The sequence below is a fragment of the Knufia obscura genome, assembly GCF_036327395.1.
Source record: "Knufia obscura strain CCFEE 5817 isolate CBS 148926 chromosome Unknown scaffold_8, whole genome shotgun sequence".
Lineage (NCBI taxonomy): Eukaryota > Fungi > Ascomycota > Eurotiomycetes > Chaetothyriales > Trichomeriaceae > Knufia > Knufia obscura.
Genome location: NW_027042694.1, coordinates 536,881 through 559,366, shown reverse-complemented (window position 1 = coordinate 559,366; position 22,486 = coordinate 536,881). Strand labels below are relative to the sequence as shown.

At 51.1% G+C, this 22,486-nt stretch overlaps 9 protein-coding genes across 9 annotated transcripts; 2 read left to right on the top strand and 7 right to left on the bottom strand.

Moving 5' to 3' along the window:
* Positions 1-913: 913 nt before the first annotated feature.
* On the top strand, positions 914-1,654 carry PMZ80_007024 (uncharacterized protein; the record flags this gene model as incomplete). Its single annotated transcript, XM_064875432.1, has 1 exon — positions 914-1,654. One exon carries the CDS (start codon positions 914-916, stop codon positions 1,652-1,654), a length of 741 nt encoding a protein of 246 aa, XP_064728697.1.
* A 292-nt stretch (positions 1,655-1,946) lies between these two features.
* On the bottom strand, positions 1,947-3,007 carry PMZ80_007023 (uncharacterized protein; the record flags this gene model as incomplete). Its single annotated transcript, XM_064875431.1, has 2 exons — positions 1,947-2,459; positions 2,561-3,007. 2 exons carry the CDS (start codon positions 3,005-3,007, stop codon positions 1,947-1,949), a joined length of 960 nt encoding a protein of 319 aa, XP_064728696.1.
* A 427-nt stretch (positions 3,008-3,434) lies between these two features.
* Positions 3,435-5,021, bottom strand: NOP12 (Nucleolar protein 12; the record flags this gene model as incomplete). The annotated part of the gene is made up of 1 exon (XM_064875430.1): positions 3,435-5,021. The coding sequence occupies one exon, from the start codon at positions 5,019-5,021 to the stop codon at positions 3,435-3,437; it is 1,587 nt and encodes a 528-aa protein (XP_064728695.1).
* Positions 5,022-5,409: 388 nt separating this feature from the next.
* Positions 5,410-5,715, top strand: LSM2 (U6 snRNA-associated Sm-like protein LSm2; the record flags this gene model as incomplete). Its single annotated transcript, XM_064875429.1, has 1 exon — positions 5,410-5,715. One exon carries the CDS (start codon positions 5,410-5,412, stop codon positions 5,713-5,715), a length of 306 nt encoding a protein of 101 aa, XP_064728694.1.
* A 562-nt stretch (positions 5,716-6,277) lies between these two features.
* Positions 6,278-9,100, bottom strand: pso2 (DNA cross-link repair protein PSO2/SNM1; the record flags this gene model as incomplete). The annotated part of the gene is made up of 1 exon (XM_064875428.1): positions 6,278-9,100. One exon carries the CDS (start codon positions 9,098-9,100, stop codon positions 6,278-6,280), a length of 2,823 nt encoding a protein of 940 aa, XP_064728693.1.
* Positions 9,101-10,825: 1,725 nt separating this feature from the next.
* GLC7 (type 1 serine/threonine-protein phosphatase catalytic subunit glc7) lies at positions 10,826-11,943 on the bottom strand (the record flags this gene model as incomplete). The annotated part of the gene is made up of 4 exons (XM_064875427.1): positions 10,826-10,909; positions 10,959-11,258; positions 11,314-11,673; positions 11,764-11,943. 4 exons carry the CDS (start codon positions 11,941-11,943, stop codon positions 10,826-10,828), a joined length of 924 nt encoding a protein of 307 aa, XP_064728692.1.
* Positions 11,944-13,282: 1,339 nt separating this feature from the next.
* HXT5_2 (hexose transporter hxt5) lies at positions 13,283-15,155 on the bottom strand (the record flags this gene model as incomplete). The annotated part of the gene is made up of 3 exons (XM_064875426.1): positions 13,283-13,694; positions 13,744-14,931; positions 14,983-15,155. 3 exons carry the CDS (start codon positions 15,153-15,155, stop codon positions 13,283-13,285), a joined length of 1,773 nt encoding a protein of 590 aa, XP_064728691.1.
* A 1,349-nt stretch (positions 15,156-16,504) lies between these two features.
* SMC5 (Structural maintenance of chromosomes protein 5) lies at positions 16,505-20,146 on the bottom strand (the record flags this gene model as incomplete). The annotated part of the gene is made up of 1 exon (XM_064875425.1): positions 16,505-20,146. The coding sequence occupies one exon, from the start codon at positions 20,144-20,146 to the stop codon at positions 16,505-16,507; it is 3,642 nt and encodes a 1,213-aa protein (XP_064728690.1).
* A 528-nt stretch (positions 20,147-20,674) lies between these two features.
* Positions 20,675-22,118, bottom strand: PMZ80_007016 (uncharacterized protein; the record flags this gene model as incomplete). The annotated part of the gene is made up of 3 exons (XM_064875424.1): positions 20,675-20,712; positions 20,762-21,905; positions 21,954-22,118. 3 exons carry the CDS (start codon positions 22,116-22,118, stop codon positions 20,675-20,677), a joined length of 1,347 nt encoding a protein of 448 aa, XP_064728689.1.
* Positions 22,119-22,486: the final 368 nt, after the last annotated feature.

The following is a 22,486-nucleotide window of genomic DNA, read 5'->3' as shown; positions in this document are numbered from 1 at the left end:
CGTTTCAAGCCTAACAAAGGAAGGCTGGCGCCTATTCGCGGCGCGAGATGCGCGCTTTCAGGGATATAATTCTACGGAGCTGTGCCCAAACGAAATACCGCGCTAGCATGAAGCCACGCCCTAATGACGAGCTTCGATGTTTAATTACAGGCTGGTCCGGGTACTGTCCAGTACAGGCGCCTAAACAGCGCTATATCTCTTCCATTTGCAAGCGTTCCCAACGCTCCTTGGGATCGCTTTAGGCCGGAAGGCCTAGAAGCTTGATACAAACCTGTCATTACACTTCAGGCTATGTCTAGCGTAGTAAACCTTTCTGGGACACAGCTCCGTAAGGCGCCCGATCCGCGAGGACTTATGGGATAGTTGATGCCACCGTGCTGATCGAGCTAAGTCTTCCTTTCCTCGTCACTTTCGATGAGCTTGTTCCCTTGCCATTTCGGTAAACCCATTCTCCTCAATCTGCACGCTTGTCCGTGAAGATCGTCAAAATATGCCGATGAGGAAGTTGGCTGTACGGCCAGTCAGAAGCCCGAAGCACAGCGAACAACCCAAAACAAACGCTACATGGTCCTCTCGACGGAAGGCTTGCGATCGATGTGTGCGTGGCAAGCGCCGATGTGACGGTGGAAAGCCGTGCATTCGATGCAGCAAGCGCGGCCTACGATGCGACTTCGCACCAAGCCAAGAATCAGAGCCCGAACGGCAATCCACTGCTACTGACGCCTTAACGACCGATGGATGGAAGGACTGTCCTACCAGTGATTTTGATATTGATCTCAGCTGGCTTGAAGCCAAACACTTCACGGGCACATACATAGACTTCTACAATAGACTGCCACCAGACACGACTGTTCAGATCAGTACATGGCATATGGATCAACTTGTTCAGCGGATACAGTCATCCGTACACAACATGGCGGAAAGCGCACAGACTCCCTTCCTCAAGCCGCTAGAATTCGATGGCCAGGCAGCAGATTCGTTTCTCGACGAGGTGCTTCTAGTATGCTCCGGATACCTTCATCGAACGAAAAGCAATCGGGCCTCTTTGAACAGGACGATTGCGCGCAAATACATCAGGTTAACCCAGGCTCTTCGCGGTTACATGAAACTGGATTCCCTCTTACCTGCTCTGCAAGCTGCCATTCTCTTCGAGATCATGTTGCTTTTCGACGAGGACAAAGGCTTACGGGGGCTGGGGGAACGTCTGTTTCCCACGGTAGAAGCAGCAATGAACGACCTACAACAGCAGCTCATCGAAGAGCTGGCATACCCTACATTCTGCCCAGGCAACGATTTGACCTCGCAATATTTTCGCTGGATACTGCACGAGAGCATCAGACGTGTGGTGTTCGCACATTGGATCCTTAAAGCGGCGTACACACATTCACGAGACAGCTATTGTGAGCTGGTGCCAGTGCTCGTTACCCTGCCGCTTACACGATCAGGGGATCTGTGGACGGCTTCATCCGAGCACGAATGGCTGCTTAAGGCGCAGCAAGAACCGATGCAGGCCGACGTTGTACCATACTTGGAAGCAGTTGACTTCTGGATCGAAAACAACTGTATCAACATGGACGACTTCCAGGTCATGCTATTCGAGACATGCAAAGTTATGCCGGCGAATGCAAAATGGAGTACATTAAAACGGAGGTGAAGCCCAGAACGTGGCGGTGTTTTGTTACTGAATAACATTCGCCGATATACGAAGGTAATACTATATCTCTCCTTCATTGACAAAGATACCTCGACCATCCTCAACCTGCATCACTACTCCTACCTACGAGCCCACCAAAGCGTCGACTCAGCTCAGCCGGTATAGGGCTGGGGCGGCGTGCATAATAGTATTGGTATTGGTGGTGGGTGGCTAGCTAAGAGGATTGGTGGAGAGAGAGATCTATGTAATGACGGAGTGGGTCGTACTTGCCCAACACCGGACCCATCCCCCCTCAAGCCCCAACCACAACCTCTCTCACAATCCCCTCCGCATCCCCCTCCTCAATCCCAAATTTCCCCATCCGATACCCCGTCTTCTCACCAAACTGATTCACCCCTCCATTCCCCATCAACCCCGCAACAATCATATCACCAATCGCACCCTGAAACTTATCCGACTTAGTAAACACCTCAGGCGGCTGCCCCGAACTCGCCTCCTCCCCGAACGCCTTCTGGCCTCTCGCTGCCATATCTCCAACATCGACATGCTTGATTTTCCAATCTGCGTCGGTGGTATTGGTGTATTTCTTCAGGTACCCGAAGAGTTGGTTGGGCGTATAGACTGCGCTGTGCACGTGGATGTATTGGTTCTTAGTGGACTCGATGTGTTCTGGGAGGATTGTGCCTACGATGGCGCGGGCTGCGGTGTCGAGGGTGGAGGTTTCGAAGGGCACGTTGCCGTCGTTGAAGGTTGTGAAGGTGCGGTCTTTGAGGGACCAGTGGGGCCAGTCGGGTGTTTTGAGGCTCTACGCAGATCAAATGGTTAGCTTCGTGTTCTAGACTGATTGTGACGCGGGATTTGCTTCGCCACAAACAGCACGCCAGGAGGATGATGAGAAGTACTCACGAAATCAATCCACAAACCGCAGAATACACCGGTCCACGAGATCTTGTCCTCATGCTCCTTCAAGTACTTGATGATGTCCTGCTTCAGGAACACACAAGGCGAGATCTTGAGGCACAACTCAGTGCTGGTATCCATCCCCAGCTCAGCTGGCAGGAACCTCTTCACGCCTGCTTCGACCGCGGCTTTGGCAATTGCCATCTCATCGCCGAGCGAGGACGTGCTGAGCGTGCTGATGACAATATCTTGGCCGCGGAAGCTTTCGATTAGGGACTCGGGTGTATAGTCTGTGCGAACGGCTGTGACACCCTCGGGGAAGGTGCTCTTGGAGGTTGTGCGGGTTAGTGCCGAGACGCGGAATTGGTTGGTGGCGAGGAGGTGCTTGGTTACTGGGCCGCCGATGTTGCCGGCTGCGCCGACGACGATTACTGAGGTTTGAGAGTGTGGCATGTTGGGAAGTATGGAAATTCCTGAGGATTGGTTGGATATTGTATGGTGATGATTATAGGGTCTTGGGTGATTGCTGACTTGAGCTGCTGTGTGCTACTTTGGAGGGCTGTACCGGCCTACTTATACCCTCCCAACTTTCCATCTCGGTATGCACATACACCATATCTCCTTGAGACTATGAGTCAGTTTGAAACCAAGTCCGCACTCCGCTACACGTTCAGTCCTCCTGGAACTTGTGACCTGCGGACTTGGTCTTGGCAATTGGTCCCGGTTGCGGAATTCCGCAATTGTGCCACAGCAATATTGGTAAGCTTGGGCAGGCAAAACATCATGGCTGGACATATGCAGTTCCTCTGACTGAAGTCTGGTACAGATGCGGAGGGCGATTTGAGGTTTTGTTATTCAATTCAACCCAGATCGTACTGCGCTAAGATTCCATATCTCGTTTCTTCTTACCTCCACCAGCCCTGAAAGCCGCAGCTCGCTTGGAGCCTCTATCCGTCGGCTTCACAGCAGGTCTCTTTTTCAGCTTCTTCAACCCCTTCGGCAATGAGTTACTGTTTGCTCTGTGCCCCTCAAGTACTACCTTCTCATTATTGGAAGGTGGCCTCGTGGGCCTACCTCTCGCCTGCTCTCGCGCACCACCGAACTTGCCTTTCGGCGCAGAGTCCCTTCTCTGATCTTTTCGTCCTCCGGTTGGCTCCCTCTTCTCCCTCTTCATCTCCCTCTTCGCTCTGCTCACTCTCAATGGCCTAGGCAGCATAGGCGGAAACTTCTTCCCATCCATCAACAAGGCGCTCTCAACAGCGTTCTCACCCTCAAACTGCACATACGCAAAGCCCTTACTTATTCTCGTCTCCTTGTCGCGCACCACCCTGACACTCTCGACTTTTCCACACTTGCTGAACGACCGCCACAAGCCCTCCTCGACGTCAGCTGGCTCCTTTGCTCTCTTCCTCTTTTCGCCCGCTTCCGCATCATCAGTTGGAGTTGCTTCGTCCACGAAGCTGAGGTTGCCGACGAAGACACATCGTCTGTGGTCTTGTCTGGCAGGGCTGCCAAGGTTGTCAACACGTAGATGACGATCGAGCACTACGCTCCCGTTCAACCTTGCTACTTTTCGTGCCGCAGCCGCAGTATTGAGTACAACATAGGCATTGGTACTCTTCATCGTTTCATCCATGAGTTCTTTCTTCGCGTAGGCTGCCCGCTTCGGGCCTGCATCGCTCACAAATGCGGTGCTGCGGAATCGTATCGACTCGATCTTCTCGTGATGCTTCTCAGCCAGAGCAGACCTGATGTGCAGAATGAGTGCCTTCTTCGCGGATTTCGACTTGATCACAGAGATAGAGACATTTCCCAAGAAGCAGGTACGGTCTGTTTTCTCAGCTTCTACAACGTGGGCGGTGCCTGCAACGCTTTCATGCTTGGGTATCGCATCGTCGTCTTCGGCTTCGATGTTGGTTTTGGCATTAGCTTTTGATTTGCGTGGCTTCTCTTCTGCTTCGGAATCCGAGAGGTCTTCGAGGCCACTGTTGAGATCTGAATCGCTGGCCTCATGATTCTCGTCTTTCGGTTTTTCTGCCTTGTTTTTCTTCTTTCTCTGCTTGAGTTCTTGCTCTTCTTCGCGGACTAGTTTGTTGAGATACTTGCTCTCGAGGTCTTCGTTCGCATCCACCTTCCTGCGCTTTCGTGGACGCTCATTGCTCTCTTCATGCGCTATCTCACTTTCTGACTCCGAACTGGACTCTTCTTCGAGCGCGGATTCTGCCTCGCTTTCAGCGTCGCTGCTGGTCTCGTCTTCGTGTTTCTGCTGTGTAGCGACTCCATTGGTTGAGGCGACTGGCCTAGCAGTATTCTCGTACGTCCTGACAGGCTTCGGAGGTACAGTGACAGGTCCCGAGCTGGAAGCAAATAGCGCTGCTAAAGTCGGGTCGAATGCGCTTGAGCCTGTTGCAGGAACAGCATCAGCAGCGGTCAACTTGCTCTTCTTTTCTTTCTTTTCTTTTGCCATGACTTCGGTTAAGTGCCGACAATATATGGCTGCTTCAAATTCTATGCAGTCAGTGTGGTATATCTTGCGACCTTCAGATATGCCTTAGCAAAAGTTCAGTTGCGGAATAGAAAATAAAGCGGGTCCTCGGTCCAAAACCTAAGTTCCGCTCCGGGCTCAAGCCTGAGGCAGTAACATTGATCGTACCTGCCCGCTACCAAAGACATACCATCATACCTAAATCAGTACTGCCTACCATACAACCATACAAAATCTACACTCCTCAATCGCCGTCTCAAGTCGTTCGACACCTCAAAGATACCGAACCGTCCCGACCACCCAACAAAACCACAACTACACACAAACACCCTCCAACACATCCCAGTAACCAACCCACCCACCCACCACAATGCTCTTCTTCTCCTTCTTCAAAACTCTCACAAACCAAACCGTAACCCTCGAGCTAAAAAACGACATCTCCATCCGCGGCACCCTAAAATCCGTCGACCAATACCTAAACATCAAGCTCGATGACATCCAAGTCTTAAACGAAGACAAATATCCCCACCTGAGCTCTGTGAAGAATGTATTCATCAGAGGGAGTGTGGTGCGGTATGTGCATTTGCCGGCGAGTGAGGTAGACAGGGGTTTGCTGGAGGATGCGTGTCGGAGGGAGGCGGCGCAGGGGAGGGTGCAGGGGCAGGCGAGGGGGTGAAGGGGGATTATGAGTTACATGAAGAGATGCTATAGATGAACTATACATGGTGGAAACAGCAGCAGCGGCAACTGGTCGAGTATGCATATGGTGGAGTCGAGAGCTGTGCAACGAATCCTTCCGAGACGAGACAGGCGACGGCCATGCAGCGAAGGAAGCGGGCAAAGCTGCATCACTACTAATGTCTGCAATCTTGATCAGCAGACATGCAAGAGTGGATAGTCGCCATTGTCTGGCGGCAAATGAGAAGTACAATTTAGCATCATACAGAACACCGGCCACAGCGAGAGTTTCAGTACGCAGGACCAGGGCGAACGGAAGATGCTTCTAGGTAGCTTTGGCGGCTGCCGACAGGAGATTACAAAAAGATGATAACAGCGACTAAGAGGCTTAAGTGTCATCACATACAGTGTAAGCCCAGAGCTTGCAAATAATGAGATACCATCTCCAAAAGGTTCAAGCAGCCACGAGAAAACTCGCGCTGCGATACCACAATATCATACTTTGGTCGCATACCCACCCATCAATACTCGTTCATCCGCACACTCATACTCCCACCCTCCTAAACCCCATACCTCAACATCCCATCCCCACTCCCCCACCCCTCCTGCACATCATCAACCCGAAACAACCCATTCTTCCTCTTCTCAACCTCCCACTTCTCAATCCACCCCTTCATCTTCTCCCTACTCCTCGCACTGCCCACATTAACCGTCGGAATCACCCGTCCAATCCTCAACGCACAACAAAACATCGTCAACTCCCGAAAACTAGAGTGCTCACTATACGGCACCCCAAAACAATTACTATCCCGCGTTGACCCCCTCTGCGGTGCCAGATCACGCATCGTAAAGCGAGATTTCCACCCCTCTGAGTGCAACACTGTACTCACGTTGGGGTTCTCGGTGAAGCGGCTGGTGGGAGGTCTGTAACTCCACCCTGTGGGCCGGAAGCCGACTACTCTGGAAAAATGTGGCTTGAAGCCGACGAGGTAGTCGTATAATGTCTCAGCCCGGATCTCCATGAGCATCTGCATGTGTACTTGGGCTTCGAGGGGATTGCTCGTGAGGAAGCTGTTTAGCTCGTTGTCTTCGAGGGCCTTGCAGATCTTCATTTTGGGAGGGGGCGCGTAGATTTTGGAGTTGAGGGCGCGCGCGATGCCGAGACACATTCGTTCTTTGCCGATGCTGTAGGTGCCTATTACTACTAGGAGGCGGCCGCGGGATTTGGGTTTGACGTCTTGGTTGTCTTCTTCATCTGCGCCAGGCAGTGGCTCAGAACTAGGTGCTGAGTTCTGCTCCGCGCCTGCCTCGAGGAATTTCTTCATTGTGGGACCTGCTCTTTCGAGTTTGGTTTTTTCCCAGGCGTCGTCTGTGTCAGGGATTTCTTTGGAGAGGGAGATGCACATTTGGGCGCAGGCGTCGATAACGTCGTGTTGAGAGGGGAAGGAGTATTTGGGCGTTAGATATGTGGTATCTAGGTAGCAGGTGTCGATCGTTTGGTTCTTCGTCTGCCCTGTTACCGCGTCCATGACTTCAGGTTTCAGCAAGGGATGGTGGATATGTGCTGGGCAGGCTCTAAAGTCGCCGCAGTGAAGGATTCGATTGAGTTTGGGACTGCCATCTTTGTTCTTGCCGACTACCTTCTCGAAGAGATATAGACTTGACCCTGGACAGTGATTGGCAGGTATCATCGTCACATGTACGCCGTTCGTGTTGGGCACTTCGACCTTCTTCTCGAACTCGAGCGGGACGAGCCATTTCGGGTTTACGCGGAGTTGCTGGCGCATGAGATTACAGCTTATCTTGCTAGCGTAGATGGGACCATGGCACCACGATGAGGTCAGCCCGATATAGTGGTCGCTGTGGAAGTGGCTTAGGAAATATGCGTTTTGACCCTCGACTTTGCCGTAGCGGAAGGCATCGACGCAGATTAGAAGACCCGGCATGATCTTGTAGAATGGACATGTACGCTGGTAAGCTGCTTTGCCACGTGATTGGGCTTCATTCTGAGCTGCCTCGGACCAGGCTTTGTCTTCGGCGTGGCCGGTCATCAGCTGGCTGAAGGCGGACTTCGATTCGGTTTTCTTATCAAGAGAGAAGGGATTCGCTTGGCCGGGTCGTGCGATTGCTGCTCGTTGAAAGCGCTTTGATCCTGGTTGTGGTGTTGTGCTTTTGGATTTGATAGGTTCTTCTTTAACTGCTGGTGCTTTGGGAAGTGGCTTTGCTGTTCCGTCGAGACACGCATTGACATGAGCAGAGGCTTCAGATTCAGAGAGACCTTTCATTATGCCGCCGCACATCGGACAATCTGCCACAGCTTCTGCGGTATCATCAAGCTCATCTACTTCTTCTTTCGTGCCTGGTGTTCTTGGCCCTTCTGTACCAGTGTCTGACCTGGAGTCATCCTCGAACGCTCTTTCCATAGCTAATTGTTCTTCCATGTACTGTCTTTCCATGAATTCTTCACCCTCAGGAAAGAATTCATCGTCGAAATCTTCTGGTCCGAAATCATCCAACTGGAACCCGCTTGTTCCTTGACGGCTCAGATGTGGCCTTTGTGGTGTATTCTCCTCGAAATCTTGCTCATCTGGTGGCTTCAACGGCACTTTTTCTGTCTCTGTGACTTCTGCATAGCTTGGCTCCCGACTCAGCTTCTCTATTCCATTTTTCTCATCCTGCGCATTATCAGTCGGCTGCTGTTCCAGAGATTCGTCCCTAGCGGGTATATCTGGTAGTGTACCTTCGTCATCGCTTGAGTCGTCTACAAAGCCCCCTCTGCGTTTCACTTCTTTCGGTGCTGGCACATTCTCCTTTGAGGCGTGCTCATTGTCCACGATGGACTCAGTTGTATTCCCGGGAGATGGCGTACGTATGAAGGCCTTTGAAGGGGTATCTTCGGTTGCTATTCGTCTTCTTTTCACAGGAGTCGTTGATTCGTTGAATCGCGAGGGCATCAGAGGATCCTCCTGAGACCATCCATCCCACCTCGGTGACTCTGCTTGACTGGCCTGCGTGTCTTCGTCTCTACCATTCTGCTTCTTGGGCGTGCCCTCATCGAAGAACAGAGTGTCAGCCTTCGACGGCGACTCCTGAGGCACTTCTTTCTTCTCCGCCTTCGCAAAGAAGCTCATAATGCTCTGATTCTGCTTTACAGCATTTTTCTTCGCAGTCGAGATCTTCGTCTGAGGTATGGTCCCTAGTACTGGCATTTTTGCCACAGGTGTCGAGGCCATTTTGCTTCCAGTAGCCGGTTTCTCAGCGAAGAACGGCGATCTAGTCGGCGCCGCGGTCCCCTCTGGTGGCGGCGTAGGAGCTCGGCCTGTTGATGGTAGTACTTGTTCGGTCTCCTTGCACGAGATGTTCTCGCGCGGGTTGCGGAACATTGTTGTCACGGCATCTTTGGTTAGACACTGGCAGCGGTCTTTCGTCGAGATGAGCCGGTCAAGTCCAGTTCAAAAGTCGCACTGGTAGCAAACAATGTCGGCCAATGTGGATCCGAGTCCAGCGATGACGCTTTGGTCGCGACGCGTCAGTCACGTGACGTATTCTACGCGCATGGTCGATACCTACCACGCCTACTCACCACCTTCGCGTCTGAGGAGGCGAAGGGCGGAGATTAATTTCCAGCGGGTAGCTTGCATTGCAGCGAGTGGTCGTGGCTGCGTTTCTCGTCCACAAGTACATTGTACTCGATTTGCCCACGGCACTCTCCGCAACTCTTTACTCTGGTGATCTAGCCGAACCCATTCACCTCATCCCGACTGAGAGTCACATTCTCCACTGTCGACGCTCGTGATACCTCCGCTGCTATCGCTTCATAGCTTAAGCTCAAGCCTAGAAACCCTATGCTAGCCCCCATCCGAGCCATCACTCAAGCGGCCATGCCAATTCCGTGCCACGAACCAGTCCAGGTCCAGCTGAAGCTATCCAGCTGTCAGTAACTCTCAGAGTGGTATGGGGCTTCCGAGTTTCGGAATTGTTAACGCAGTCATTACTAATGGCCGACGCTGCATTCTAATCGTACAAGCCTCTTTGCTCATCCTACACAAGTATCACATATGGCTTAGAGCTATGTGCTCTGCTAGTCACATGCGGCATGGTCATGGGAGGGTGACTTGGTATTACACGTAAAATCGTCCGAAGAATTACGCTGGAGCTGTTTGCGTAGGTCGTTCTGGCCTGCAGAGGGCGATTTTAGGGCCACGAGCGCCGTTTCGAATTGATCATAGTCACTATTTTGCTTGACGTAAAGGACGATAGCATCCTCTCATTCGACTGTCCTGACACATCTGCGTAGTGAAAGCCGTCGTGCTAGGCTTGTCAATAGTCGTATCCGCTATCTGCCATTAGCTGAGCATCGACTACACATTAGTTTGGGATTATGCATTTCTGCTTTGTCCGATTTGTTCGTCAGCATTTGCCCCAGATGAAGCTGGACTCGTGTAAGGGCGAACGTAGAGGGGCTTGGAATTGACCGAAGATGGACCTGAGAACAAGGAAAACAGCAGGGCACCAGTCCCCCCCGAATGTCATATATAGCCGCACGTGACACAGTATCAAGTGTAAGCAAGTCACGGATCTTTACATTGATGGCGATGTGTTGTCTGACCCGTTCATGTTCATTTGTGTGACTCGTCATCACATCGTATATCACGCGTCAAGCAGTCGACCGTCTCTTGATATCATTTCCGCCGCATCATATTCGATTCACATCTCTTCATTTCATGCCGCAGCCGGATTATAGTACAGTGACAGCCATCGTGATCAAAGTCAATACCAGACCATTGCCGCCAACATCCGGGATCCTACATGATGTATGACCTGTTCGACGCCCGAACCTAGCTCGATGTTCCGAAATTGAGTGCATTGCTTGCTTGGAAGGACGACATGTGGATGGATAACGATATGGTTGCAGACTCCACAGGCGACGTTGGATCGAGTATTAATTTGCCTGCTGGGAAACAAAAGGACAAGAAGATGGAAGTCGGAGGTCGGAGGGTCATCTCGAGGTCGTAGGCAGCCACGTTGGATATGCCGGGCTCATGGTCGACACTTTATCTTCGGCCAAACCTAAGGGTAACGCTTCGTATCAGCGTGGTATTCTTTCATTATTTGGATTTGCGGGGAGTTGTTGGCCGGCTTGAGCCTCTGCCGTAGACATACTTCTGCTTCTTCTCAGCGGGTTTCAGAATCTGCGCACATGTTAGCAAGCCATACTGGCAAACATCCTGCTGGACGCACCTGGAACGAGCACAACAAGCTCTCATCAACACTCATCATCGCACCTGCGTTGTCGAATTCGCCGCAGTAGTTCGGTGCACTGAACAGAGTAACGAGTTGTCGTTTACTAAAGAACTCGTAGCCATCTTCGACGACTTGATGCGCACGGCAGATCAAGTCCATATCGTGTTTCTGCAGGAATCGAGACACAACGTCAGGACCGAACGTGAAGGAGACACCACGATCGTTCTCACTCCAGCCTGTGATGTCCTTATCAGGATCAGACCAGAGCAAATCGCAGAGAAGACCGCAGTCAGGGATCTAGAAAGTCATGTCAGTATACTTCTCCGACTTCGGTTCTATAGCCATTTCTCACGTCTGTTGGTCGCATGACCCTGCGTATTTGTTCCATCGAATTCAGATCTGGGCTTAGACCACCATGCATGGTGAAGATCTTCTCGTCGATGATGGCGGCGATTGGCAAGCAGTTGAAGCAATCCGTAAAAGTCTTCCATAGCTTGATGTTGTATCTCCTCTTGCACTCGTCGTAGAAGCCGTAGATTCGGTTGATCGAGGCGCATTCGTGATTTCCTCGCAGGATGAAGAAATTCTCCGGGTACTTGATCTTGTATGCCAAAAGAAGGCAGATTGTCTCCAGAGATTGCTTGCCTCGATCGACGTAATCACCGAGAAAGAGGTAGTTGGCTTCAGGGGGAAGCCGCCGTATTCGAACAATCTGAGCAAGTCGTAGTACTGCCCGTGAATATCGCCGCAGATCTGAACATTATCAGCCGTTTTGTCAGTACTAGGCACATCCTGTACTCACCTTGATTGGGGCTTCCAATTCAAGCAAAATGGGTTGAGAGATAAAAATCTCACGAGCCCTAGTGCACAAGTATCTGATTTCTGCTTCGAGCAGCTGGACCTGTTTTCCTGGTCGACTTCCTCTTACTTCCAACAACCTGTCAATCACCGAATCCAGGTCCACCTCGTTTTGATCTGCCATTGTTGTTTAGGCCGCTAAGGGCAAGAAAAGAACGACGGAAACGAGAGCGAAACGACAACCCTGAACGGGCAATGGGTAGATTTGCTACGATTGATCTGCCTTTGTCTGGTTTACACTATTTCGAGAACTATTAAAGTCAGTAGGGGTCCAAATCGCATTGTTTTGGTCAGGACTTGAGCTGACGCAGCATCCAAGTCGTGGTTCTGATTGTGGAGAAAGGCTTGATGCTTACAGTCGTGATTTAACACTTCTCAACACGCCTCAATGGGCTCGAGATGAGCAAGATAATGCTCTGAGCTCTTCTTTTGAGAGTGAGTGATGTAGTGGTGTGAAACGTGTATGCGGCGCTACTATTTTGTTGACTGCGAGAGCAGGGCTTCTGTGGAACTCGACGGCTGTGGAGGGGTTCGATCTTATCGGCGCAGGCTTTCTCGAGGTTGATGGTTTCGATTTCGCAAGTATGAGCGACGCGATATAGTCTTGGTGCAGCAGCTGCAAACACTTTCTGACACTGGTCGATGGCAGTAGCAGGAGTAAAGTGGGTGACAGACTTGCGCGGGACAAAACGCAATGGTCAAGAATTGCAAGGAACTAGAGAGGGCTGAGCGGTGTATTTGCTTGGCACTAACGAGTAGTGGCCGCGAATCGAATAACAATTGATTAATGTATTTTTCTGCACGCGTGCACTGTAGATATTCATGCAACAAATCGATGCGATCGTGGCGGAAAGAACAGTCGTAAGAAATGTTTGTGCTTTCGGCAACAAGTCCAAGTAAAGCAGGTGCGACAGTGAAAGACCAGGCAGCAAGCCGCGACGGGCTCTTTTGACTGGGCATCAAGCTGCGTAAGTTAGGGGAGGAATGCGTGCTAAAGCTTTTTTTAGCGTCCATTTCCTTCTAGGCCCAGCAACCTGGGAGACCTCCTGAGGCTTTTCAACGACCGCCGCGTTGGTGTCTCAGTCCGAACCAATGTCCGCCAGCCGCTACCAGCACCACACCTCTCCGCCATCAAAGGTTGTCACGAACCATCTTCTACTTGCTATTGCTCCTTCGTGGGCAGCAGTAGCAGATCACAAAGCTGCTTAATGAACTATCGACACTCTTGTCAACTCTTGCATTCGGCAACCACGTCTGTGCCTACGCGAATTTGTTGGTTTGACTTTTATCGACTGTGATGGGTTAGGTGTCAGCCGGTCACAACCGATCCATCGGCTTACAAGGCGAGTGTAGTCAGAAGTGGCGACATCAACTCGGATGACTCTCCATTGTGCTTGGTTGGCTATAAGCATTATCGACCTTCTACCAAAGTCCATGCCAATCCAAGGGATCTACATATACATCTACCGAATAACATCTTCCGCATGAGCAGCGCTCCCATTCCTGTTTTCAGTCTTCCCATTTGCAAACACTCCTTCGTTGCCTCTTTCAGTCTCGCCAGAGAGCGTGCCCCTCTTCTCAACGTCCTCATTATTTGCGTCCATGGCAAGAACAGTCTCATCAGTTCCAGCCTGTCTCCTGATTTTGGCCATCTCCTCGGCGGAGGGAGGAATCCATTTGGCGGATTTCCTCGGTGGGACGCGCTCAAGGTACATCGTGTCGATCTCCTCGAGTGTTCGTCCTTGACCCTCAACAAGGAAGAAGTAGACAATAAGGCCACCGAGGACGTTACACGCTGCGAACACATAGCCGTAGCGGAAATCGATTGCGCCAGTGATGAATGGTGAGAAGAATGCGATGAGGAAGTTCCAGAGCCTGTACATGTGGTTAGCTATTGCCGTGTTCTGAGAATGATAAAACTTACCAATTTGAGGCTGTCGACAAAGCCATGCCCTTCGCTCTGTACCGAGACGGAAACAGCTCCGAAATCAGAGCCCAAACTTGAGGTCCCCAAGTCGTAGCGTACCCCAAAATGAAAAGAGAAGCAAAACAAATCAAAGCTATCCCGGCTTGAGGCGTGTTCGTGGGGTCAGTTTGATCAAGGCTGAAATGACCAACAGAAGCGAACAACAGGAAGAAAACCACCATCCAGATACTTCCAGCGATAAGCGATTTGCGGCGACCGTAATGCTCGACCAGGTAAAGACCAATGAAGGTCACGCCAAAATTGATGCCGTTCAGGATGACCTGCGTGACGAAAGAGCTGATCTGGACAGACTGGAAGATGGTCGTACCATAGTAGAAGAAATAGTTCGCACCTGTGAGCTGCTGGAACATCTGCAAGGTCATACCAAGCGCAACTCGGTACGCTACTCGAGGAGCTCGGAACATGGAGCTGACCTCAGAGACGAAACCGCCCTTGATCGTGCTTTCTGCCAGGAACTTGGCCTCAATTTCTTCCATTTGAGTATGGATGGAGTAATGGTGAGGTGGAGCGCCATAAACACGACACAAGGTTTCTTTGGCTTCGTCTTTTCGTCCTTTTCGATACGCATAACGAGGTGTTTCCGGGAAGAACAGGATGCCGACACCTAGGATGATGAGGAAGGCGAAGCCGATGCCAACAACGATTCTCCATGAGGCGGAGTTGTTTCGTTGATGGATATATGTTCCGTAGTTGAAGCAGGCGGCAAGGAAGATACCCATTGTGATGAACAGCTGGTATGTGCAAACCAAAGCACCACGAATCCACGGCGGTGCTGTCTCAGCCTGGTACATGGGCACCAAAAGAGACAGAGCCCCCACGCCCAATCCAGCTATCAGACGTCCAATCATAACCTGATACCACGCTGTACTCGCAGCAATCTGGATGATGAAGCCAACACCACAAATAAGGCACCAAACGCAGACAGAAAGACGTCGTCCGATTCCATCTGCCAGCGGAGCTGCGGCCAAAGCGCCGATGAGCGTACCAATCGAAAGCAGAGCAACAATCAAACCAGATCGAACGTTGCTGAAGTGATATTCACCGTTACCGCTGTCCTGGCCGAAGCGTCGCAGGAAATCTGGCATTTCGAGGAAGCCAGAGATTTGACCAGTATCATATCCGAAGCTATATTGTCATTAGCATGTTTACGACCTCTGCATCGTGGGGTGCACTCACATGAGACCACCCATGGACACAAGCATAGCCATAGCAAAAGACCTCCCCGTCACCAGCGGCAGCGGGGAGTAATCCAGTTCCGCCAGGGAGCGTCTGACATCAGTGCCCTTTTCCGAGTTTGGATTGTATTGGTCGAAGTAGACGGTCATGCCAGGCTTGCCTGGTTTCTTCATGATGGGCAACGGCGTGGTTGATTATGCCAGATAGATGAACAGCGAAAGCACGTTTTATGAAACCAAGAAACAATGTGCGCCCCAAGTCAATATAAGAACAAGCCCGTTGTGCTAGTCGTAGCGTGTCAAAACATGAGACTGGCACGAGGTCTGTGATATCATAGCGTTTGAAACAGTCCCGTAAACACCGCTGCTTTTCCCGGACAGGAGACCTTCCAGAAAGAATGGAGCTGGTAGTCCTTTGTGGGGGCTCCAGCGGGAAAGCGGCTCACTGCACTGGAGGGCCTGAGCGGGCGTCGCATTATTCATGGGTTGCAAATACCGCCAGGTTGAGCTCTGCACGCATGTATTATTTGATCATGCTGCATATACGGTGCTCAGATGCCTATTTCTTGGGTAGTCGTTTTTGGTATCGAAGCAAGATTCGCTTAGCGACGCTTGTGGTGCTTGCATGAGGCATGGCGTTGATCCTTGTCTTGCTTCCACAACGGTGGACCATTCTTCTTACCGTCGCCTTGTCCCTTTTCTACTTACCTCTTCGACTCTAATCAAGAACAGCTCGCTGAGCTTGTTGTTTAGCTTGGTAACATGAATCATCTTTACACAATCTACTTGTCAAGCCTCCATGCCCAATGGTCGGTACGTAGTAATATCGACCTCAGCGGAGGTGATGGAAACATGATGCGGCACAGTACGGAGCTGATGTCATACAACATGAAAGTGGGAGCGAACTTGCCGAAGGCGTTTCTTCGACCCAATCAAAAGCGACCCTACCGTCGATCACCACGCCTTCCTTTCCGGTCAGCTTACTTTCGTCGAACACGAGCGCGATCGAAGTTACGATGATGATCAGATCCATCGATGCAACACTTTTGTACCAAAAAGTGGCCTGTAAAATTGCTCCCAGAAGCTGCTGCTTCTTCTCTCCGGCGTTCGCACTCGTTACTTCATGGTGACTGGCGCACCGCAGAAAACTAGCCTCGTTGCAACGCGCTTCGGAAGGTTGGGGCCGGAAATCTGCTGTGCCATTATTGCCGTGGTGCCGGAGGTTGTACAGTCGCGAAAGTTGGTCTATCTATGTTCATGCTATACAACGTCGTCGTAGCCTTGCTGGGGAGGTGTGCTGTTGCAAATAAAAAGAAAGCTAAGCTCGTGTAGGCCGCGTAGAGCTCGTATTGCTTACCGGTATCTGTGGGGATCAATTTGACGGCTTCCCGGATCAACACATATCGAAAACATACTCTTTATCATGGCCAAAACTTCATAACTCGTGACTACCTACTGTACAAGCTATTTCTACATCCGGCCAACATTCCGTCATGACAGCTTTACTACCGTACTGTACACAATCAAGCACCCACAGGCACATCCCTCCTAAGCCCAACCCCAGAATCAACCCGCCTCCCAGCAGCAGCGGAAGCCTGACCCATCCCAAGCTCCCTAGCCCGTCTAGCAAATGCCGCAAAATCAATCTTCTTGCCCTCCACCACAACTTCGTTGCCATCCTCGCCTCTGCGCCTCACATCCGTAGCCGACGGCATATTCTCACCACTAACTATACACAACACCGTCATACCTCGCTCGTATTTCAGACCGCTCAGCAGTTTCGGCGTGATCAAGAAGTACTGACTGCCAGAACTCTTGCCCTCCTCGACAAGCTTCTCATTGTCAGACGCGATGTCAACCATGCGACCGTGAACCATGCGCTCGTTTCTAGGATCCATACCCTGGTTGATCTCGTCTACGACTCGGAAAGGGCTCTTGCTCAGGCTCTGCAATGCCATGAGGTAGAAGATGGTACTCACGGCACGCTCACCGCCAGATTGTCGATGGCTGTCAAGCAACGACAGGGGCTCATTCTCACGGAACTTGACAGAGATATGAATTGCCCAATCCGCAAAGTCGAGACCATTCTCCGTCCCACCGAGCTCATCAGTGCAATCTGCCGGATCATCCGAAGACGCCTTGTAAACTGCCACCTGACCAGCACAACCAATCCGCTCGAACGACTCTGCAAAAGCAGCGTCAATCTTGCTGACAATGTCATCCAGCTCCGTCTCGAAGACTTGACGGATCTCCTTAATGGCGGCGTGGAGCTCTCCTTGTTGTCTGTTGAAATTTGCCAATTTTGTGTGCAATCTTTCGATCTTCTTGGCTCGTTCCTCGTACTCGCGAACTGTATTTGCACCATCAATACCACCCGCATGAAGCTCGAGATGGGCGTGAGCGTCCTCGAGGCGCTCGTCAATCTCCTGCTCGATGGGTTTATCCTTTAGTTTCACCAGGCCGTCGAACGATAACTTCCAGAGCGAGTCATCGCCATTTTCTTTGAGTTCTTCTGCCTCCGCCTTGAGAACCTCGACTTGTTTCAGAAATTCTGCTGCTGCAGCCCGGGCCTCTCTGTGGCCTGCATCAGCACTTCTGAGCTCAGTCTCCTTGCGCTGCAGAGTGTCCCGGATGTGTGCATTGATAGCCTGTAGTGTCTCGCTATCACTCTCCGCCTCTATAGCCATGATCTCTGCTTCGAGAAGCTTGGCACTGAGCTCTTTGAGTGCGTGAGCCGCCTCGCAATACCTGAGCACCGCTTCCGCTTTCTGCAACATGGCGTCGTCCTTCTTCTTGAATATCTCCTGGCAGCGGTCTCGAAATGTGTCGATGTTGGTCTGACGGTAAGCAATCTGCCTCTGAACATTCTCAATCTTTGTATCAAGCCCTCTCCACTCCATCAGAGCCTTTTGCTTGGCGTCTTTGTCCTTTCTGATCTCATCAGCCAGGCTTTCTTCCTTCAGTCTCTGTTCCTTGATCTCCTCGACCTCGACTCTAATTTTCTCGATGTTTTGCCTTAGCTCGAATACGTCTCGATCAATTTCCTTGATCTGGTCGTGCCATTCGCGCTTCCTACCAGTATCAATTGGTTGATTTGTCCAGAATTTGGCGTCTTTCATGTCTTTGAAAGAGGAACCGACACCAGCAGCACCATACTCAGCCCGCCTTGTGAACTTTACAAACTGACTATCAGCAACATAGCTCCTCAGGGGTGATCTCGCAATAGCTTCGTGCTGTGCATTCGAGACTGTGCTACTCGAAATGGCTGTCTGATGGAGGTACCTCTCTTGACAAAGCCCCGCTAGAACGACCGGAGGACCTTCAAGGCAGTCGATAGCCCAGTGCTCGAGCCCGAGCTCATGTAGCTGGTCGTCGTTTAATGGCGTCTTGAAAGATGAGAGATTATCAATTGTGCAGGTACGAATGCTTATGTCGTGAAGTTTTTGCTTCTTGGTCAACTCGTCTTGAAGTTTCGTAAAATCCTCCCTGCACTGTACAGTAATGATCTTGAAGTCGCTGATTTGAAGGACGGCTTCGACTCTCGTAGCCATTCTGGGATCTTTGACCGTGCAAGTAACGGCTGGAGGTCCAAAAACTTCTTTCTTGAATTCGCGCTGGTTGTCCTTGATCCATTGCCATGCTTTGTAAGTGTCTATGGAGACGCCCTTCAATCTTTCCTCTTGTTGACCTGCTTGTGTGTTAAGGTTTTCGATCATTTGGTTCAGTGTAGCTTTCTGTTCCTTCTTCTCTCTGCCTTGAGTAGCTAGCTCGCGAACCTCGTTCTGAAGCTGGGCCCCCTTCTCCTGTAGTTCTCGGGCACGACTGGTGTGCGTGGCAGCCTGCTCGTTCATTGCTCGACTATCGAAAGGCTCTGGCGCTTGTTCCTTGCGAACTGTCAAGCGCTGTAATTCTTGTCGATGTTTTCCGAGCTCTGCCTTGTCATTAGCCGCGCGCCTTCTTTCTGCGTCGTGATTTGTAACGCATTCTTTCATCTGTTCCTCGTAAGAATTGATTTCTCGATCGATGCGCTTGCATTCGTCGTCTGCGCGTTTGACCTGATTCTTGTGGACCTTCAGGTTGTCCTTGGCTGCTTTGGCGTACTTTTGCTTGTCGTTGACCTTGCGCAGTGCCGGCTCGCTTTCTTGCTTCAGTTGTCTCGTTTCTCTTTCCAGGTCTTCCTTCTGCTTTCTCAACACAGATACCTTGTTCTTAGCTTCCATGTACTCTCCTATTGGTCTGCATTTCTCAAGCTGATCGATCATTTTCTGTGTTTTCTGACGCTCTTTCACACGATCGACCGTGGCCTGCTGAGCTTCTTGTCTCTTCTCCAAATTCTCGAGGGTCTCTCGGTCGCCCTTGTTGTCATGAAGCACCTCTATCTGTTGCTCTCGTATGGCTTTCAGTTGGTGGTGATACTGTCTTACTTCAGGATCTGCAGCTGCTTCCAGAGTTGTCTCTAGCATCTGCACAGTATTTTGCTGGGCAAACTCGACCACTCTATCTTGCGGCAGGAACTGACACAGGTTGTCGACTTGTATGTTGAAGTTCTGCTTGACCATTTCCAGGACCATTTTATTCGTAGCGTTCTTCCCATTCACGAAGAATGTGGTTTTGTTGTCATCTTTTCTGATCTTGCGTGTGATGACCGGGTTGTCCTTGGTCTTATTCGGGCCTCGCTCATATCTCTGCAGCTCGATTTCGATTGTTGCCTCCTTGCTGCCATGTTTCACGAACTCTGAGGCGTCTTTGGCGCGACCCAGTAACTGCGGGCCCCAGCCTAAGCCTAAGCATATGGCGCAGACCAAAGTGCTCTTGCCTGTACCGTTTGGTCCAATGACCATATTCAGGTTCGGCCCAGGGTAGAACTCGGCAGAAGTGTAGGTGACGAAATTGGTCAACTTAACTCGAACAATTGCCCCAGGCTGGTGCTTTCGCCGGGTTTGTATCGCAGAGTCGTCGCCATCCTCCTCGCCTCGATGAGGTACATTGGTGCTTTTCTTGGATCTCACACGGTCATGAGCTTCAGGAGTGCCATCCTCTGGCTCAGTGCTGGGTCGCATACGCTTGCGATCTTGTGGTGCAGTAGAGAGCGGCGTTGATTCTCTCGAGACACCTTCGTCGTCAGAATCCGCCGCGCGACTCCGTCTGCTGTTGAGACGAGCCATGGTGCGGGATTTCAGCTCTGGCTGAGCAATGATGGTGCGCGCACTCGATCAATGTTTAACATGGACTTGTCGTGAGCATTTGAACGCGTCCCGCAGAAGACGCGTCGCTCACGTGACGTACAAAGTGGCAATCACAATCGGTGCACTGGTGGTGACCAAGTCACTGCGATACTACGATAGAGTGTCTTCCATACAGATCCGTACAACAATACTAGACACCCTAGACATCATCTACGTTTGGTACATGTTATAGGAACAGCATCTTTAAACAGGCAAACTTTTCTTACAGATACACTCGATACCGGAGCTATCAACGCGACAGTGCTTGCTTCATGGCTGAATTCAAAGGCGAATCCCACACTCTTGCTGCACCCCCCTTACTTAGAGAAAGCTCGATCTCGAGACAATTGCCAGACTCCAACAAGCTTAACCAGATATACAAAGTAAAGTGCCACTCCTCAATAAGTCCGCTCATCATGGGTATCTTTTCATTATATGACAAATATGGAAAAGTGATCACTGTGTCGATCAGAATTTGTTGCCCGCTGGCACCGCCAAAAAGATTGCTGAACAATGTTAGCTGATGCGTATCGCTACGTAGTAGAATATGCTTACCTGTCAAAACACCTCCAATCACGAAAGCAGTGATCAGAGCCTGAATGAAGATGGTGTCCTGAATAGATCGAAGCGCCGGCTCTTGAATCCAGACCTCACGATCAAAGATTTTTCGAATGACGTTCCTCTTGTCGTACTTCGCAACCCATGGTTCGTCCTCGAAGCTATTGGCGGAACCCAGGGTGTCGAAAGAGTCTTTCTTCAGGTCATATCCCGAGGAGCTCGTGTCGTCGCTTCCGAACAGCTCCCACGGTCTGAGGTGTCTGTGGTGCATGCCGTGCAAGACAACGCACATACCCTTCCACGCAGCAAATAGGGTCGAGATACCAATGAAGAACGCAAGGAATGCAAGAGCGCGCCAGCCACGGCCGGCATCGCTCAATGTGATAATAATGCCATAGACGAGGCCGGCAACGATGCCGCCGATACCGAGGCCGCGAGCAAATGTTTGTCTAGGTGCGTTGCCGTTGCAGATCGTCCATCTAATGAAATTGGGGTGCAGCTGATGTCGAAGCGTATATTCAATGGTAGCAACGACATCCTTGAAAGCTGAGGGATGTGTGGTGATCGAGAGAGCCTTGAGGAGTGCAGTCCTTTCCTTGCCTGACAGGTTCAAGTATCTGACACTGCCCTCGGCAAAATAAATTGAGATGATCCGAGAGATCTCCTCACGATAGGGCTGGATGGTAAACGGTTGGTGAGCACCGACTTCCACAAAGGCATTGGCGCTAGTCTTCTGATGATGTGCTACGCTGCTGCCCAGTGTCGAACCATCATCGCTCCAACCGACAGTTGATGGTGCCGTTGCCATGCTATCGCGGCCGACCTCGTTGCTTGGCGTTCGAGGTGGCGTGCTGAAAGGGTTCGGTGTGTCTTGGTTCCTCTTTGGCTTTGAATCAAAATCCGTACCTCTGAAGGCCTGGGCTGCGTCTGCATTGTTAACCTTCTTGGATTTCTCTGTCAAGGCCTCATTTCTTGCTTGCTGAGCCTGTTCTGGAGTCCAGATTGGAGCAAGGCCTTGCTCTCGTTCCGGCAACTCGGACCACCTCTTGACATAATCACGGTACCAGAGGTAAAATTGCAAGTTTTCGGCATCGTGTTCGATGTAGATCAGAAAGTCCATGAATTCGCGGGTAGTCACCGGCTGCAGGCGGCGTTAGTGGAAGCCAGAAGCAAGACCGGAAGGACTCACAGGGCAAGTGCCGCCATTGATGATTCTATCAAACGAAAGTGCATCAGGAATACCGTACGGGCAGGAAGAACCCGAGCTTTGTGATTCCGCGCCACCGCTTTTCTCGGTATTGATCGAGTCTCGAGAGACATGAGCCGGACGGCGGTAACTCAGCGAGAGAACCATCTTGATGTAATTCTGACTCAAGGGGGAAAGGTAGCAGCGAGATAGACGAAGGCTTAGACCAACGAATGAGTGTTGATGTTAAACGAAGGTAGCGGCAGAAGACTCGTGCGCCGAAACAGAAGAGCAAGTTGAAATGCGGTCAGATGGGTGATCAAGTACAAGTAGTCGACCGCGGCGCTCGTCGATCCACCTATCAGGTAGACTCCGTACCTGGATTTGAAGTCAGAAAGTGTGTCCAAGCTCGTTCCCTATTGAGGACTAGAAGAATCCACCGGATTAGAGAGCCAAAAGTATATTCAAAGCTTCCGAGGCTGGATTCTTTTCCCTCGTGGTCAAACCGACGTGTTGCAAGACTACACGCTGCTGCT